The sequence below is a fragment of the Cololabis saira genome, chromosome 3 (genome assembly GCF_033807715.1).
Source record: "Cololabis saira isolate AMF1-May2022 chromosome 3, fColSai1.1, whole genome shotgun sequence".
Taxonomy (NCBI): Eukaryota; Metazoa; Chordata; class Actinopteri; order Beloniformes; family Belonidae; genus Cololabis; species Cololabis saira.
The window spans coordinates 19,980,844-20,000,447 of NC_084589.1; the positions used below are offsets into that span (position 1 = coordinate 19,980,844).

Below are 19,604 nucleotides of genomic sequence, written 5' to 3' on the forward strand. Positions count from 1 at the left end.
ACCTTCTAAACAAACTTCTATATTTCAGCATAAAAGTATATTTTATTGTTTGTGTCTGATGTTTGTGACAACTTACATGTTTATTTCTTATTTTATTTACAATGTGTGACATTTCCAGCTCCTAAAGTAAAAGTCTGTCTGACGTTACGTTCCAAAATCCCCAAATTTCCAACTTTGTTTACTGGTCAGATGAGTTGTCATTTTGTGTTCTAAAAATATAATTATGCCTCAAGAAGTAGACCCTTACATAGCATGTCTTGAGAGCAGTGGTGGATGGGATCTCATGCATACAAGATTGCTTACCCAATGAAATCCTGCGATTACTTAGCTAGTATTGTTTGTACATGGGTAAGGCAGTGTGTGATCTCTGTCAGATACAGGATGTGACAAGTCGAGTTCAGAGAGGGGAAATTCACCAGGCTTGCGTGACTGCCTGTGTACCTTTCCAAAGTAAACTGTCATTCATTTTACAGAAACTTCTGACAGCGAAACAGAAAAACAAATGCACACAAAGGATGCTGAAAACAAAGGTCACTTAAAAAGGAATGATTCAAAACGAAGAATCCTTTTTGTGACTAGATCCCTTCGGTAGCCGTTAGTACAATCACTATGCACAAATTCTCGACTTGTTATTTGCATCCCATTTGCATAACCCACCAACTGCCATTATGCAGTTGATTGTGAGTACCAAGGAAAAAAGGAAGTGTGTGTACACTGTCATGCATTTCCATCCCTGTTTTATGAAATGCAAGTCTATTCATGCATTATGTGCACGCATCCGTGTATGTATGACCACGTTTGGTAATGAAACCCAGAGTCCAGGTTTTGCAGAAACTGACATCAAGTACCCTATAATTACTGTTAGATATTTTAGAGTTAAGATTTTAGAGTGAGGATTATAATTGGGTTAATTAGTATAAAGATTCAAGGTAGAGGAACCTCGTCAGTCCTGCTCTAACATTAGAATTAGTATAAATTACATATTACCTGATTTCATGCGATTTACTAAGTAAAATTGCAGACCATAAATGTATTATTTCCTGGAAAATGAAAATCCAAAGATACACCTCACTGAAAGTTAGCTTCTCATTACAGCAGCAGAACAGGTCAAACAGCTACCAATCAAGAGATATTTCAGGTAGAGAGAGGGAAACATTCAACACTTCAGTATGCAAGTCCAAATACTCCAACATCCAGTTAATTTGTTATTTTTACCAACTACATTTACACAGATTCTTTTGTAGTTCTTAATCAAACTCTTTCATAGATTATTAGACAAATATCAAGACAAAAAAGGTGCCATGCAGAAACATAGTATGTGTTGTATGAACGCTGAGGACTTTGGTGTAAGAAGGTCCGTGTATAAAAGGCCCATATGTAAAACAATACACGTACCCCGATAATGCTGAGACCTTTGAGGTATTCCATCCGTGGCTGGGCTTGGGGAACACAACCGGCTACGACAACCTTTTTCTCCTGTTCCTGGGCTTTTCTGTATAACAAAAACACACACACAAAAAAAAAAATCATTAGATTAAATAAATACACACATGTAAAAAGTACTAGCATCCTGTATTGAAAAACTGTATTGAAAAACTTCCAGAGGAGCCAACACATATTTTTGCAATTTCAAGTAGAAATTCTTCTTTACAGACTTTTCACCCTAAATATTCACATGGCACCCATGTAATATGGGCCAAAAAAAAGACACCCTTGCCACCCTTATGGTCATTTATTAAGTTTATTAAATGCTGATAATGCCAAATCAGATGAAACTCATCATACTTATCGCAAGCAGTAGATGCTAGGAATTACCAGTATGAATTTGTAATATATCTTACAATTCATTTTGTAATTAACAAACCATGTCACAAACTAAACAGAGGAAAGATTGCAGATGGAAAATAGTGTAACAAACCACAAGGACAGCGTGTGTGCATGATCTATCCAGGTTTTCGTGTCACCTCCAGTTAGTGGTTGTGAGATTTGAGACACGCGGCCTGTCTGACACAAGCTTTTGGAGGAGCTGCCCAGCCTCTGCCATAAATCTTTAATAATGAAGCCTCCTGACAGCTGGAATGGGGCAGGGAAGGAAGGATGGAAGGGGGTAGGCATGTAAGTGACAGAAGAATTGTGAAAGGAGCCCAGGGAGAAGCTCTGAAACTGGATAAAAACTGTCACTTGTGTTTTAATGCAGGCTGTTTGTATTCTCCAGCAAAAGGAAGGGGGGAAAAAAAGTACTGATGGAGGTAGGAAGGTTGTTTGAGATTATAGTGTGAAGGCAGACGTCTCAATGGGGAACGAGTTTGCGCTGTCACATGAGCTGGAAATGAAGGGATTCTTGAAAAAGTAGATAAGAGATTTTAAAAAACATAGAAAGGTAAAGACTGAAATGAAATAATTTCATGACTATTCTGTTCGTAGTTTAAATTATTTATTAAAGTATAAATTGTTCACATAGAATTGAGAAAACGTTAATTTCTCCCCCCGCTTTGATTCGCTAACACTATATACATGATTGAGAATATTCAATTCAATTCAGTTTTATTTATATAGCGTGTGTTACAACACAAGTTGAACATGACCCCAGAGCAATTATTACATAAACAATGGCAGGTAAAAACTCCCCTAGTGGGAAAAAACCTTAAGCCAAACAGTGGCAGAGAAAAGCTCCCCTTTAGGAGGGAAGAAACCTTGAGCAGGACCAGGATCATAAGGGGGGACCCTCCTGCCGGAGGCCAGGCGGAGCAGGAAAAGAGAGAACAGACAGAGAGAATGAAAAACAGAGAAAGAAGAGGCACAGACACAATGGTTGGATGACCATAGACACAGAACACCGAGGTGGTCTGAGGTTGGGACTGCAGGTCAGGATGTCAGTAGGTATTCAACAGTGGGACTGTGGGATAAATCTTGCCAGCAGGAAGTGAAATTGAATTATTTATATCTGAGTGTGAAGCATTCAATTTGAACCTGAATTGGTGATTTAAATAATTAATTTTCAAATCTGAATGGACCAATTTAAAATGAAATCTATTGGTCTGAGTGTGTACCATGATGAAATCAGAACTGCATTTCATTCTATTGAAAAACAGTTCATTCTCACTTTCCAGTTTTACTTCTCTTTATTCAAATTCAGTTTTTCTATTACATTTTTTCCGCCACACATATGGGTCCTTGTGTCAGGCAAAACTCGTCAAACGCAGATGGGAAGTCAATTTTATGACAGAAACGTGTTTTACTGTCTATACCTGGTGTAAACACCTGGATGAGTGATGTCCATCGACCAACGGCCCAACGCTCAGGTTTATAAACAAAAAAATAAAGGAAGTCACAACATGAATGACAGGAAGACTAATGTATGTATTAAAATTATGTTTGCTAAGGCAGCTCCATGTGTGTCATCTCTCTGACAATTACATGCATGATATAGCATGCATGATATAGCATAATGCATATCTGTGTTTCACCCCATACAAGTAATTATTGGAAATACGATGTACCCAGCGGCGTACTGGCCAGCTGGCATACCGGGACAAACCCCAGTGGGCCGACCTGATCACTCCCGGCCCCCGGCGGCCGTTCCGGTAAAGTTGGACGGATATTCGCAGATTCCCACATCTGCGGTCTATTACTCCTAAATAGAGAGATCTAAAAGCATGAATGTTGCCTTTGTCCAACCATTGAGACACAAACAATAATCTACAAGCCAACTGTCATCAAAACGAGACCTTAACTGCACAAAAGACAATATGCAACTGGCTGTATGACTTACTTGTGAGCCGTATACAAATTGTGATCCCCAAATAAAACTTCACCAACTGTAGTGGCAACAAAATAAAAGCAGACAGACATGTTATGTTGAGGAATTGAATGGACAATTTGTTCCTGTACCTTGGCTTCGTGGTTAGCACTGCTGACCAATACATTCAATCCAAAATAGTCCATCCAGACTTTAAAAGGGGACCTATTATGAAAAACACTTTTTTTCTTGTTTTAACATATATAAAGTGGTCTCCCCTAACCCTGCCAACACAGGAAAGATGAAATCCCATGAATTTCTGCAAGGTCTGTACCCCCGCCCGGCAGAATCCCCCAGTGTCATGTGACTTTTTTGAGCCGTGCATCGACATTTAACCTCATAAAAAGGATCAGTTCCCACAGTACGGACCCGGCAACTGCACACGAGTCAGCGGTAAGTGACGTTATTTATATTTGTCTGAGTATGATCTTTGCATGAGTTAAGTATTTAGCTTATCTCCGGAGCACCGGAGCTGCTGCCGGAGCTGCTCACGGAACGGACCGTCGAGGAGCCCCCGGGCCCGGAGCCCCGAGCCCGGAGCTCCGAACCCCGGAGTTACGGACTCGGGGCTCCGGGCGCCGGCGGCTCTATTAGTACCGTAATACATTTTTCTTCTCTTTATGGTTTCATATTTTCCAAGCAATGCACCTGAAGCTGTTCAACGACACATTCAGAAGACGCACAGTCCTTCCTTGAGCCAGCAATGTTATTTATATATTTTATAGGGCTGTTCGATTAATCGATTTTAAATCTTAATCGCGATTATGTAATTAGAACGATGTTAAAACGTGAAAATCGTAAAATCAATTTTTCACTTTTTTTTTTTTTTTTTACCTTGTCTGCACACATATTAATGATTGATACCATATTAATGATTGATGGAAATACCTCTCAATACCTGCGACAAGTGCCCCATCGGAGAGGCTCTTTAGTGTAGGAGGGGGCGTTGTAACATGCCACCGGGCATCCCTCAAGCCAGATGCGGTAGACCGGCTCGTGTTCCTTGCAAAAAACTTGCAAATGTGAATAGCAAATGTAATGACTGACATTACACACCTCTACCTCCTTCATGGGTTGCATTATTATTTAGCATGCAAAGACCCAGTTTAGTTTAATTAGAAAATGTCTTGTTTTATTTAATAGGAAATATAACTTACTGTATGTTTGCAAGTGCTGATTTGCAGATTTTTTTTTTCAGAGATAAAACTTTATATTTTATTATATTTTTTAAAACTTTTTTTCAACTTATTTTACAGAGTTTTGCACTTTATTCATTCATTTTTGGTTTAATAAGAGCAAAGTTTGCACTTAAAGCCCAATGGGGCAAATGTTCAATAAAAAAACAGCATATTTGAAATCATTTCTTTGCCTTTTGTCAATTCACAAAATAATCGTAATCGAAAATCCGATTTTGAGAGAAAAAAAAAAAATCGAGATTTTATTTTTGGGCAAAATCGAACAGCCCAAATATTTTAACGATAAAGTTGCCATTTGTGAAAATTCAGTGTTGTGATTTCTTTACAGTTAACATGATTCATTTGTCTTGTAACATAAATGAAATGAGAAATCGGAGTAAATAACTGTGGTGTACCTGTTTAGAATTATATTAAATATTCTTTTCTGAAGACGAGATGACTAAAGGCTGATTTATGGTTCCGCGTTACACCAACGCAGAGCCTACGGCGTAGGGTACGCGTCGATTTAACGCAGAACCGTGGACACGCTTTGCTACGCAGCCGCTGCTCTTCTCCCCAGAGCGACGCTTTATTCCCGCCCCTGCTACACGTCATTCAAGCAGCCAATCAGCGCAGAGCCTCATTATCATAGCCTGCCCTCCCCTAAAATGAAGCACAGAAAAAGGCTTTAGAAGCGGTAAAACTAGAGACATGGCCCACAGGCTGAATTTCTGATTTATGTAGAAAAACAAGCTTGTTTTTTAAGACATTCAAGGCCTTTTTAAAATATACATTAAATGCCATAATATGTCCCCTTTAAAAGCAATTGTTCAAATCAATAAATTCAGGTTCAAATTGAAAGATTCACATTCAGATATGAAGAATTCAAATTCACTCTGGCATCCTACTGGCACAAGATATATCCCAGAGGAGACCCTGTTTTTCAATTAAAATGCCAATATTTATTAACATGGCACATTGGTAACTTAGCAGCTGCTGGTATCTGCTGCTGCTGGTGATGGATCTGTTATGTGAGTAAAATAATTCATTTATCAGTGTTTTTGAATACATTGTAGAGCTCTTCTTCTTTGGAAGAGGTTTGAAAAACGAAACACCTTTTCACATAAGAGCATAATTTAAACAAAACAAAAAAAAAAAAATCTTTCTCCTGATTTTAAATTTAGGTACATACAACTTCAGATGACCAAAAGCACACAACTTAATACACTGTCATTATTTATTTAACAGCAACTATGCTGAAATGCTGGAACAGTGTGTGGGAAAAAAAGTTAACAATGAAGAATGTAGGTAGCAGCCAGGTGCTAGTAATCGCTGCTACTAGACTGATTGATCATCATCAAGTTTGACCACCTATATCGATGCACAAGTTTTGTGGTCTGCAGCTTTCAGGTGTGTGTTAACACAATGCCCAGGAGGAAAGACTTCATCAATGATCTGAGTAAAGACAAATCTGCTCAACATCAAACTGGGAATGGTTATTGGGCCATTTCCAAACAATGGAAGCTGCTCATCTGACCATTGTGATGGTTCCTGCTGTAATGGTGCAGTGCATTGAAGGATGTAGTACACTATAAAGTGATATACCATCCAGGTATTTATCATACACTGCAGATTGTGGAGTTGCTTGCAACCTTTATACTGTGGCAAAATAAATATGCCATTTTGAAAACAGCCTGTCATTTTATTTATAAGTGAAAAACATTCAAGATATGTACTAATATTCTCAGGATTGAATGTCTCAAATTCATCCTACGATCAAAGACATGTAAAAGATATTGGACTTCAGTTAGGGCATGTTTGGGCGCATCAACACCTCATAACAACCTGTCAAGCATTGTGATGGAGAAGGGATTTTCGCTTGATTTGCAGCCACAGGATTCAGACCCCTTGTAGACACTGAGGATTTTTGCAGACATTTTTCCCAAAGTTTTCTGAAGTTAAATTTGAGACCACATGGCCAAACATGCGCCTTCTAATGGCCCTTTTCCACTAGTACCTACTCAGCTCGCTTCTACCCGCCACGCCCCAGTCTTGCGCTTTTCCACTACGGGCCGAGGCGGGTGGAGCCGTGCCAAGCAGATACTTTTTCTGTAACGAGGCTGCCGAGGTTCTAAGCGTGCTGAGTCGGGCTGGATCTGACATCATCACCCTCCACGCCACCGATTGGTCGGGGGGCCGTCAGACGTTTGAATCAGGAAGCGGGAGTCAGCGCGAGAAAGCCTCGCGATTTTATTATACAGCGCAAACGTCTGTTTGGTGATCCAACTCTGAGGTGCAGATGTTCATAAACCTGGTGGATAACGAGAGAATTAAAAAAGGGATGTAGACGGGCTGTTTTACTCTCAGCCGCTCACGGCTCCAGCTGATTTTCTCATCAGCGCGACACGAACAAAGGGGTTGCCCAATCGAGTACGTCACAGCAGCTTCACCCCAACCCGCCCACTTCTCACCTGGCTGTGGAAAAACAAACAAGGACAAAGTGGGTGGAGGCGGTACTAGTAGGTACTAGTGGAAAAGCGCCATAATTGGCTGAAAAAGAAAATAATCCAGGTCTCATCATGATGATGCAGTCAAAGTTCAGACTTCAGCCCACTTAAAATGCTGCTCCAGGACCTAAAGGGAGCTGAAGGCAAATGAATGCCCAAAAAATCTAATCAATTACATCAATGTTGTAAAAAAAGGGCTGTCCAAAACTGCTCCACAACTACAACTACTTAAGAAAGAGAAAGCCTAACAGAAAATGATTGCTTCAAGTTATTGCTGCATGTATTAACTTGCAATAAATAGGTGATATATATTTATGATGGTTGCAGTAGTAATACCTATATTTGCTTTCATTTTAATATGTATAATTTGTTTATGAGCTGTGAAAGGTCTGCATGCAGCTTCATGTTTGTGAGACTCTTTGTCATTGTATGAACTCTGCAACATTAGCAGTCATAGCGGCTGTCAATAACAAGTCTTTCTTAAACTCTGCCACTATATCTGCTATGAGTGCATTTTTCTCCTTCCACTGTTTGCCATTAAGAAGTCACACTGGCATCAGTGCACATTCAGGCAGATGCACAGTAGGGGTGCGCCTGCATAATTGACTTTGCCTCATGCCAAATTGCGCCCAACGTTCCTTTAATGCGACTCTCGCTTCCTTCTCATGCACTCACAGCCATAGCTGACACAGCGAGTAAGCAGACTGTGCCTGAGTCGCTGCCTGAGCACCCTGGGGGGAACAGGCCAATCACGTCGCACTTAGTTCCTGGGTGGGATGAGATACAAGGGGATTATGCGATGCAGTTGCCGCAGTAATACTTCTGAGCCCATCCGAAAGCTTGTTGCCAGTGACCCAGACGAGAACAGATGTCCCCCCCAAAGATCAGAAAACAGGGAGTGTTGAACGTCTGGCCACATGTGTGATCCTGCACACATTCTTCCTCGACTGCATGTCTGCATATCACCTTAAACCTCACGCCTACAGCCAGATCAACACTTTGTTACTGCTCCCCACAGTTTATAGACCACATACACACACCTACACATTTCAGCGGTCGGGGTTGGTGATAGTGAGCGTTTAAAAGGCCCATGCATACATGCATGTCCTCTGCAGCATGTATGGCAGCGAGAGCTGCGCTGTACATACTTGTTTTTAACAGCTGAGTGAATACAGAGAAACAGTCAAATTAGACCAGACTAAATGTCCAACTGAATTGATCAGGTTGACTTTGATATGCCTTGTGCTAGTAATATGACATTAAGATAACTCTAGGCATCAGACGGACCAGGGTGCTTGACCTACATACTTATCAGCATTCTCACAATGAAATCTGACCTGAAATAGCAAGTTTCCCTGCGAGAAGTAAGGCAGTTTTCTATCAAGATATCTAAATGGAAACCACTGAAAAAAGTGACATTATCAGATAACATAAGCTAAATTACTAATGTTCTCACACTTTCCCATCTTAAAATGTATGTAGGCAAAACTTAAAAAGTACTTTGATGCATTGACCTGTATCTCTATTTTATCATGCTTGCAAATAAATAGGCAACTAATTAATTATGAATTAACCTTATTATTTTGTTGCTCATATGTTCATAGATTTTTGTGTTTCTAGAAAAGATCAACTAAAACTCAAATGCAGTTACCATGATAACCATCTAATGTGTGTTTTTTATATATTTTTTAATTTAGACTTTTAATCAGGTGGAAAACATTTTAAATTGGTAAGCATTTGTGTGTCCTCTCAGACTGCCCTTGCTGCTCAGCATCCTCAGTCCTATAAGGTTACAGATTCAGCTTCATAGTGGGGGAGAGGATGAGCTCATCACACACACACACACGCACACGCACACACACACACACACCCCTAGCCATATGTTCTTCAAAAAATGACGCTTTAAGGATGAGCTCATACTGGTGGATGTAAAGAACTTTGTACAATTAAGAAGAACAGATATGCATGTTATTTATCTCACCTAATTATTTCATTCCCCACAGCATATTTAATTGTACAATAGTAATAACAGATTGCATTTTTCTCATCTTTTATATTTCCCTTCATGTCTTCTTCTTTTCCCTTAAATACAATATCTGCTGTGTCCTTGTTGCTCTGTCTTCCTCATCCTCTAATCTGCACTCTGACGGTCATTTCTGGTTGATTTGACAGCGAGTCAGCCACTCTGCACACACATGACCTCCCTACATTAGCATAAGCAGCAAGGGGTGAGGTTAAGTACCCATCAAGCCTCTATAATTAAGATTTGAGCCAGTGTGTGTAGTTATGTGTGTGCTAGTGAACAAATGTATTAAATTTCTCCTTCACATATTTTTTTTATTTTCCACAATCTTCTAACGAATCAGTCCTACAGTTGGTCACTGTCACAATTTTAACTTCACAGTACACATTAAAATCTAGCACTTCACCTGATTTTTGTTCCACTGGGGAGGAACGTCCATGTATATTTGGTTAATGTTTTATTCATTGTTTCATATTCATTTCCCTGTGTGTTTCATTGAAGCAGCAGCAGGAAATGTATCTTCACTGACTGACAGCACCGACTGAGCAAGTGTGGAGAAAAACAGTTTGTTGCAGTGGTTAGGAACGTAGACTTTCTTATGAGAATAGGTGCATTGGCATAGTTTACCAAAACACTGTCAAATTACAAATATTGCAAATAAAACAGAAGCTAACACTCGGCCTATGGGGTTTCATCTATCCATCTACCCATCCATCCATTTTCTGTATCCGTTTTATCCTGTACAGGGTCACGGGGGTCTGCTGGATCCTATCCCAGCTCATTAGAGGCGAGAGGCAGGTGTACATCCTGGACAGGTCGCCGACAGAACGAAGACCAAAAACACACAGCTAAAACCACCCAAAAATGGTTGAGAACAAAACATTGGACTATTCGTATGTGGTTGAATATATATATATATATGAGGCCTGATCTAAATCCAATTGAACGTCTGAAACATTAGTTGAGTCAAAACATGCAGTCTGGAGAAGAAACCTTCAAACCTGAGACAGCTGGAGCAGTTTGATCATTAAAATGGACAAAATACTTGTGCAGTGGTGCAAAAGTCTCAGTAGGCGTTTATAGATTAGACCCTGTTACTTTCTTGCATGAAAAATGTGTGTTTAATCCACGCTGGGCAGTGTAAATGCCAGGCGTGTCATTGCCAACCTCCTTCCTAAAGAAAGGTTGCGGGGAGGAAAGAGGAATCAGGAGGGGTTACGTTATCCAGTGGTACTATGTAACATCACGACCCTGCTGTCTATTTGGTTGGATACACAAACACCTGAGGAGCTGAATGATACACTGCAGAGCTCCAGAATAACAATGGGATTCCCCCCAAATCTTGTAGCACGAATTAAAATATGACCACCCCAGTTCTTTCGATGCCACTCCTGCTTTTGTGGTTCGTGATCACACAGAACTTATTTCCAAGGTTCTTAAATTATTAATTAGCTGATTTTTGTTTCTTGCAAAGCCATTTGTCATTTTAGTTGCCAGTTGCTCATTACGATTCCCATAAAATGCAGATTTTATTGAGTCCTCAGCTCTGAGGATAAGGAGCTTGCGGATCTCCTTGTCTTCAAATAAATAAATTCCAAGCACAACTCGCCATCTCGCATATTTCTGTTTACATCAGACTTGAGCGGGGTTTAAGTGTACCATCTGAGGAGAGTTATTTACGGGGCCAACTTGACACCCAACCATGTGTCGGTTAATGTAAAAGGGACATGAGACACTCTAAATTGGGGTAATAAATATGGGGTACCCAGCAATGTAAAAGGGGCTAGTGAGCATTACATAAATGCCTTGACTGCAGTGACTTGCACAAAACACTGTGTGGACTAGCTTCATAAGTTTTAGTTTTTTTAACCTTTACATGAGGATCATATGTTATGCAGCATTTATTCAGTCAACTTTGCAGGAAGAGCTTTTTTTGTCTTGGTCTTAATACAAGCAGGTGCTAGAATAAGCCAAAAGAGAAGGGAAAACTAGCAAGAGAGTGAAAGCTGGAGATTACTGCAGAATGAAATGAAGACAAATAAATACAACAGCACATCTTCGTCACTAAACTAAAAAGCTGGAGAGGAAGCATGACAACGGATATCAAAAGGAAATGAAGCAGAGGGGAGGGTGTTGTTGTCAGGTTTTCATTGCCCCTATATATGTGCAAAAACCAAATATCAAAAAAGAAAATCTGTAATGCATATGGCTGTAATTTAAAAAAAAAAAAAATATATATATATATATATATATATATATATATATATATATATATATATATATATATATATATCAGAAAAAAATGTTTTTGGCCTTCACAAGATGGTTTTTCAGACAATTGGATAATCCAGTTTAATGGAAACGCTTTTTGCAAATTTCTGAAGCGCTGGATGTGAGGTAGCCGGTCAATCTAAGGTGATCACAATCTATTTTCCAGCAGCTTTTTGGCCTTAGTTTTAAGACATAGTTATGCTACAACACTATTTAATCATTCAGCATTACTGAATTACATAGGGGGCTTTCCCTCTGAATAATCATTTGAATGATCATCCGCTGCCTTCATCATCTGACTCATTTCTCAACAGCGTTAATCACACTAATTTGTCAAAACACAAAATATTTGTCCATCTTCCTCAATGTTGAGATTTTCGTTTTTGTTATTTGAAGAGAAGTCTCACAGGATGGCACACAGTGTTACCAAAGTTACTACAGCGGTAATTTTATTGCAATTTCAGAGTTTTGAAAGTGTAATAGAAACATAACCTGTGAAAACAATGAAAAAACAGATATAGGATGGTTCACTTAATTAATCAAATATTATTACCCGTAAAAGTTGGTTAGGGTAAGTGATATTTCACAAATTTCAGTATTGCATCTCTTAAGCACTAAAAACAAGTTGCACATTTTTGCTAGAATCTTGTTTACAATCTACACATTTTTAAAATTGTTAACAGCAGCAGCAAAACTGAGACAAAGGGACTACTTGACAATGTCCAAACCTATTGGAGATAAAACCTCACACAAGAAAAACACTGACATGTTTTCAGTTTTAAAATTTATTAGGATTGTGTTTAATAAAAGCGCTCATATTTGAGCTGTGTTTTACAAGATAAAAGTAATCTGTTGGCCAATCAATGCACACCTATAACATGGCTCTTTATAGCGAGCTCACACAGCCCTCTGGAATGTCGGTGATAAGATGCTGCCCTATTGTCAACATGGGCCTTGTAAAGGTCGGTCAAAGGAAATGCAAGGCTTTCAGATTATGGCTTTAAAAAGGGTAAAGAAAAAAAAACTGGCAAAAAAACATAAAAAGCTGTGAAAGGGATGGTACCACTCTTGTTAAAACAAAGAATAAATAAATCAGTGTAATGTGTAATAAATATTGTATTACTGTAAGTGAGTTGTATTCACTGTTTGAATGGCTCATAATATAGAAAACCATTAAAAAAAAGGCATGGCAAGTGGAAAAGGCATAACAGGCATCTTCACAGATGGGAGCGGAAACTGCGCTAGAAATGGGCACTCAACTGAACATCAAAGAGGAGGATCTAACAGCTGAAAACTAATAAACTGCATTTTTTTCCACATTCCCTTCACTTAGAGGTTTGTCTGAACTAGATACAGTGTTATAATCTGCTGCCACTCTCCCATTTATCTCTTAGTGGTCATCTCTTTGGACTGTATTCTTTGTGTGGGTTGTTCTCGTATTCAATTCTTATTCTCTCACTTTAACAGCATAGTACAATCATTGCTTCGAAGACACCACGCTGAATTTGGCTTGAAAAAAAGTCTCATGCATGATTTCTGCTCTCTTAAATCTTTACATATTTGCCCACGTATTTAACTATTTTTAGTTTATTTGGGTAACTGTTTGCATTTATGCCACAACAGAAATATATCCCAGAATCACATTTTTGTCTCACACAGCTATAAATATGCAATCACGTGTAAAAAACCTAAAACGTCTTTCGATTCTTCAAGTATCAGGGCATATATAAAGGAAAATTTGTTTGTTTTTTTAAAGTATCTAGTCTTTAACAGGGTGTTACAATTATATAAAAGTGACCTCATATGAACAGGAAGACATCACACAGGAAATTGATAAAGGATTTACCTGATACAAACTAAACGGAAACAAACTAAATAAACACTCATGGTAAACAGTTTGTATCCCTTCAAGGTACCGTAACGTTTTCCTAGCATACAGGCGTTTGATTGACTTTATTTTTATCTTACTTAATACCATAAATATATATAGGTATGCCTGGTTTGTGCAGATGTCAGTTTGTTTTAGAGCAATTATTTTGATCCAGAAGGTCAGAATATGGTATAATTTATGCTATGGCGACACCGGTGAAAGGCTATTCTTGGATGAATGCCTTCAGACAAAATTAGTCCAAGCATAAATAATTATGACTCGTTTCAAGGTCAAAAAATACTATAAAAGGAAGGATTTGAATAGAAAATGGCACGTTCAGTGACCTGAAATACTTTAACAATCTAAGCAAACTAACCACAACCTAAAACGTAGAAAGACAAAATAATTACACCATTTTATTACGTTTGAAAGACAATAAACCAACATGGAAAATATTTTGATGCAATATTGCCAATTTGTGAGTTTATTTAAGGGGCACAGAGAAACTGCTGCAATTTTTAGTTCAGTGGATCGTCCTACAGGCACTTTTACGTCACTGTCCAAAATTTACTCTTCTGGTTTTTTTCTTTTTTCATAATACTTTGAGTCTTAGTCACCTCTACTATAAAGTCCACTGCAACTCTGTGAGCTTTCTCCATCATTGTTGATGTGTGACATAGTGCCATAACATGATCCACAATTGTGTCAAGGGACAACCGGAACAAGAGTCCAAAGTTATCTAAGGGTGCTTTCACACCTGTCCCGTTTGGAGCAGTTGTTCCGGAACAGGGAACGTTTCCCCCTAAAGATCGGAACATTTGGTATATGTAAACACAGCAATCGCGCGCAAAACAAGCGAGCCGAGATCACCTCGGAGAGGTGGTCTCGGCTCGCTTCCATTCGAGACCTGAAACGGTACATTTTTTTTATTTGGAGTGAGAACATAATCGACACAGCAACCGATACAACTCCATTCATTGTGTATGTGCGACCGCGGCACAAGGAGAAGAGTCGGCGCAGCCTCTACCATCTTCTCTCCTATTGGACGTGCCGAGATGTCGTCCAAGCGCGGCACGGTGAAATAATACAATGTTCAATTCGGGCCGGTAGCACATAAATGAATGGGTAAAGCCTGAATTATGGTTTCGCGTTAAATCAATGCAGAGCATACGGCGTAGGCTCTGCGTTGGTGTAACGCGGAACCATAAATCAGCCTAAAGCCGGCGGCTGCGGTCTGCGCTGCGCTGAAAGAGGCGTGTTGTTTATCTCAGGGTGTGGAAGAGGAAACTCCTTCCGCGTTCATTTGACCAATCAGAGAGCATCTGGTTCGCGCTTGGCATTTGTTATCAGCTTTGAAACGGTACAGACATTTGCCTTGTGAACACAAACCCCACAAACGAGAAACGGAACAACTGTATCGATTTAGCCCCTGAATCGGAACAAAACAAACGGGCCACAGGTGTGAAAGCACCCTTAAGATAGAACACACTTCCTAAAAATCAAAGAAGTTACGTTGTCATGACATTTCTTCGTGTTTTTAGTGTTGATTTCTTCATTTTCTTAAGTCTTCATGTCTATATACATGAGACGCCACTACTGCTAAATTTGATTTGCAAAGTGCTTGTTTGGTTTGATTTCCAATTCCATGGCTTTTTTTTTTTTTACATGGCTAGGGATAGTTATAAAGTTATAAAGCCAATTTTCTTTGGACTAGGGGAAAAAATGATTGTTGTGCCACTCTAGAGTAATGGAGATAAGCTATCACACAGCCACGTGAAGAAGGATAGAATGATGATTTTATTTTTTTTATGTACATAGTATCATAACGTTAGCTGACAGGATGGGGTAGCCAAGACACTAATAATGTATTTCACACTTTTATAAGAGATTGCTACCTTGCTGTTTTTGACTGTCTCCCTTGCCATCCAAATTGTAATAAACTACCTGTGTTAACCATATGAAGAAGCAGATAGATACTTAATACTTAAAACTGGCGATACAGTCAAGATACTACAGTATGTCTTGAAAAAGTGTGTCTTGTGTTTCCTCCTCTGTTACCAAGTTACTGCACCACTGCTTAACTTATTTACAAAAACGTGAGTAATAGTAAAGTACAAAACCATGCAGACTGTGGCATTCATGGTAGAATTAATGTCTAAGAGCTATCCGTGTGGTTTATTTCCCTGCATACAGTGTGATGTGGCTCTAGAGTGGCTCACCAGTCCCCATTAAACTGTGCCTTCTTTATTCTATAATTGCATCACTCATATATAAAACTGCTGAACCATCACCTTCAAGAAAGAAATGTGGTTAGCAAAAAAAATCTTTGAATCTTGCAATTAATCTAATTGAAAGAAATCAACAGCAGAGCCAATTACAGTTTAACAGTGGAAGTATTAGTTAAAAATATAAGAAAGAGCATTTCCATACTAATAACACCAGGTAACACCTTTTTTAGCCTTAAGAAGGCCGCTTATTAATCAAGCTAATGTACAGAAAGGCTTTAGTTTACTGGGGAGCAAATAGACTGGACAATGAAGCAATGAAAAAAGGTCATGTGGTGTGACTTTCTACCCTGTTCCAGAATGATGGATGCATCACAAGAAAGGTAAATACAGGGATGTCACTTATCAGTCATGTTGCCTAATGTGCAAACCCGTGGGTAAAGTGTTATGATCTAGGTTTAGCAACATCATATGCCCAAAAGATTTGGTCTATTTTTTATCTGAATAATACATATTTTTTTCTCTGACGGCATAGGAATATTTCAAGAAGACATGCAAACTCCACACAGAAAGGCCCTTTCGCCAACCCCACCCAGGGTGTGGGCACTGAGTCATGGGGGAACTAAAACGCACTTCAGCGCCCACAGCGAGAATTGAACCCAGGACTTTCTTGCTGTGAGACGGCTGCACTACCTGCTGCGCCACCGTGAAAAGGTCTATTTTTAATGTGAGACATTCAATGTGCAAAAATTATCAAAAATTGCATTTTAATTCTACATTCATCAGCTTACCAGTTTCAAGACTTCAAATTTCAACCTGCTTTACATTTTTCTAAAGTAATAAAACACCATACAAAACTGTTACACAATACGTTTTACACCAGATGTGTGAAGATGGCATGAAGAGATATGTTCTGGTACCTCATAAAAGACAAATGCACAGCCAGACATGCAAGTTTTCTCATGCCACTGCAAAACTGTGCTGGTATTTGGGCAGCCAAGCAGAGTCCAGTCCCTTTAATTCCACATGTGGCATGATCCCCCACAGCATCTTTCCTTCCATCTGTATTCTGCTGTCTGTCTGTTAGTCTAACATCACCTCAGAGTTTGAACATGCTCGGGTACAACTGAGGCACTGACCCACCAAACCCAGGCTTTACAAAAGCTGGCATATTGCCGTGTACGTTTCCAAGCCTTCATCACTCATTTCACATGTACCTATGGATTAGATGTGGGCCTTGGGCTTGTGTCACGTCTCGCTGTTTGGTACAGCTGCTTCTTGGGAAGTTTGCCAACATACATGTGCTGGTTCAGTGGAAATAGAAAAAAAAAACAACCTACTTAATTAGCTGCTGGAGTACTTGACAACATTTTCAAAGTACATACGTGTACATGTATATTATAAATAACCCTACAGAATGAAGACTGTGACCTCTCTATTACCCTTATCCCCGAACCACTTTCCTGCTTCTTTCTTAAAGTTGAATAACTCCTCACTCGGTTGTCTGATTTCTACTCCCACCTTTTCTTTTCCACTGTGTGTATTGCTCCGTTCAGGGATTTGGTGCGAGGCCAACAAAAGGTCAAAGATCTCGCCGTCATATTGCATGACTCCCTGTATGTCATAAATGTCTCCATACTTTAAACATATTGAATCTGGATGTGAAATGTATTGACAGAGACTTTGAGAAAGTATTTGTATCTTTATTAGTGTGTATGCAGCACTGCAAAGTTCCCAAAAAAATGTGTTGTCACTTTTCACCCGATGGGTGAATACTTCTCTCATGCAAGGGGAAAGAATGTCATATTTTATAACTTGAAGCTAGTACATAGTTTCTCAGCGATTCAATACTTTCCAGGTCAGTGCTTGTTTAGCTAACACCCGCAAATGTCATCTTTTGCAATTGTCAACGCAAAACAAGACCATGGGGAGACTGTTAAAAGCATACAGGTGCTCCTCAGGAGGAATCACGAAACTATAACCTGTCAATTCCTCTTTCTGTAGAGTATTTACAGTTGAATATAGTTAATAAATGATAACTAAAAATCATGCACAGCTTTCCTCTGGATGCGTCTTCTTGGTTATATATTTGTACACTGAAAAAATACAGTGATTCTTACGTCTGCTTTTATTTTTATTATACTTAAAACATTATTAACTAGAGATGCACCGATCAATCCGCAAACAATCAATATCGGCCCGATAATGGCCCTATCGGTTTTGATCGGAGATTGGTATGCGCTACGGGTCGTAAATATTTCACTGATAAATCACCGCTGGAGTTTTACCAACGATATACAGTCCAAAGCCTTACACAGGACGACAGTCGTGTCAGACTGCTTCATGAGTAACATTTGGAGTTCTAGTGTTAAGAGTTGTGCTTCACTCACAATAGTTTCCTCACACGCGGCGGATGCTATCGCTAAAGCGTTCACAAAGCTTAATAATTCATAATTCATTTTTATTTTAAGATTTAATTCCTCTTTCCACAGGAAAACTAAGGTTTATAGTTTACAACTTGTATCAACTTTTAGAGAGTGACATGTCAAGCTAGCAAGCTACACTTGCTCTTCGTAAGCCAAGTCTAAGTCGTCTCTAAAGGGTGAAATATTGCATATTGCCTCAGCCTGAAATTATTTCCTAATTTTTATACCTAATAATACAATGTCAGTGTTGAGTACATGAGACAACACTATTGATGAATGTATGGATTTCACGCTGTGATCGGTGATCTGCAATATCGGGATCGGCAGATACTGCTTTTGGAGATCGGTTATCTGCCCTCAAAATCCTGATCGGTGCATCTCTAGTATAAACCCAAGTGTTTTAATGTTTTCTTTGAACCAATAATCATTATTTGATTTCTTAATTTGGATCCTTTAAATGGACTTCAGGCCTGCAAAATATCTAAAAAGGGGTGGAACCATTAACCATTTCCAACGTTGTAATGTTGGCTTTTTAAACAACACTTAGAAGGCGCTCTAGCTTTAAGAGTCCCAACTAATAAAACATTTTAAGTTATTTTGTCTTATTCTTCTGCCAAAAATGTCTTGGAGGACATTGCTATGTAATTGAAGATCAATGTGATATAATTTCAATTTGGGGATTAATTATTGCAGAATTTAACTGCATTTTTTTATTTCAAAATTCGCCACATCTTCATTTTCTTATTCTATTAAGGAGGCCACTCATATCGGCATCATCTTCTTCCTCACCTTGTTATTTGGAAGAACAATCACGTTTAATCAGATATTGATGAATGTTGGATTTTGATGCAGCTTGGACAGAGATGTAAGATCACAGATTTCCAGCTTAGGCTTGCGCCCTTGTCCTTTACACAATGTAAGTCCTCCAGATTCTTTGAATCATTTAAAAGCAATGTGTTGCTATTTTTCTCAAACAAGATATGAAATCACAATATAGTTTATATTATCTCATATAGCCTCAACAGCTCTCAACAAACAATGTAGTTGTACTCCCACCATAAAGGACTAACTTTTCTGTCCAGTGCCTGGAGGGGTGTTTTAATATTTCTCCCAAGAATGTCCGTGCTTACAGTAGTTCTGTTGTAGTGTTTCCCTTCATTTCTTACTACACTGAAGCTAAAATGTTTCACAATTCACTTTATATAAAAGGCTTTACTGAATCATGAAATGTAAATTACTCAATTTCTTGGCAGGAAAAAAAGAAAACATTCTAGTTGGAATATGAGGCAACACAAAATAAGAGGGGCA

General features: G+C 39.0%; 1 protein-coding gene across 1 annotated transcript in view; it reads right to left on the reverse strand.

Moving 5' to 3' along the window:
• Positions 1 to 19,604, reverse strand: part of cdkal1 (CDK5 regulatory subunit associated protein 1-like 1) — a 245,557-nt gene that overhangs the window by 164,560 nt on the left and 61,393 nt on the right. Inside the window, exon 5 of the mRNA XM_061718279.1 lies at positions 1,396 to 1,492. Within this exon, the coding sequence (XP_061574263.1) occupies positions 1,396 to 1,492 (97 nt within the window). The remainder of the gene's footprint in view (positions 1 to 1,395; positions 1,493 to 19,604) is intronic.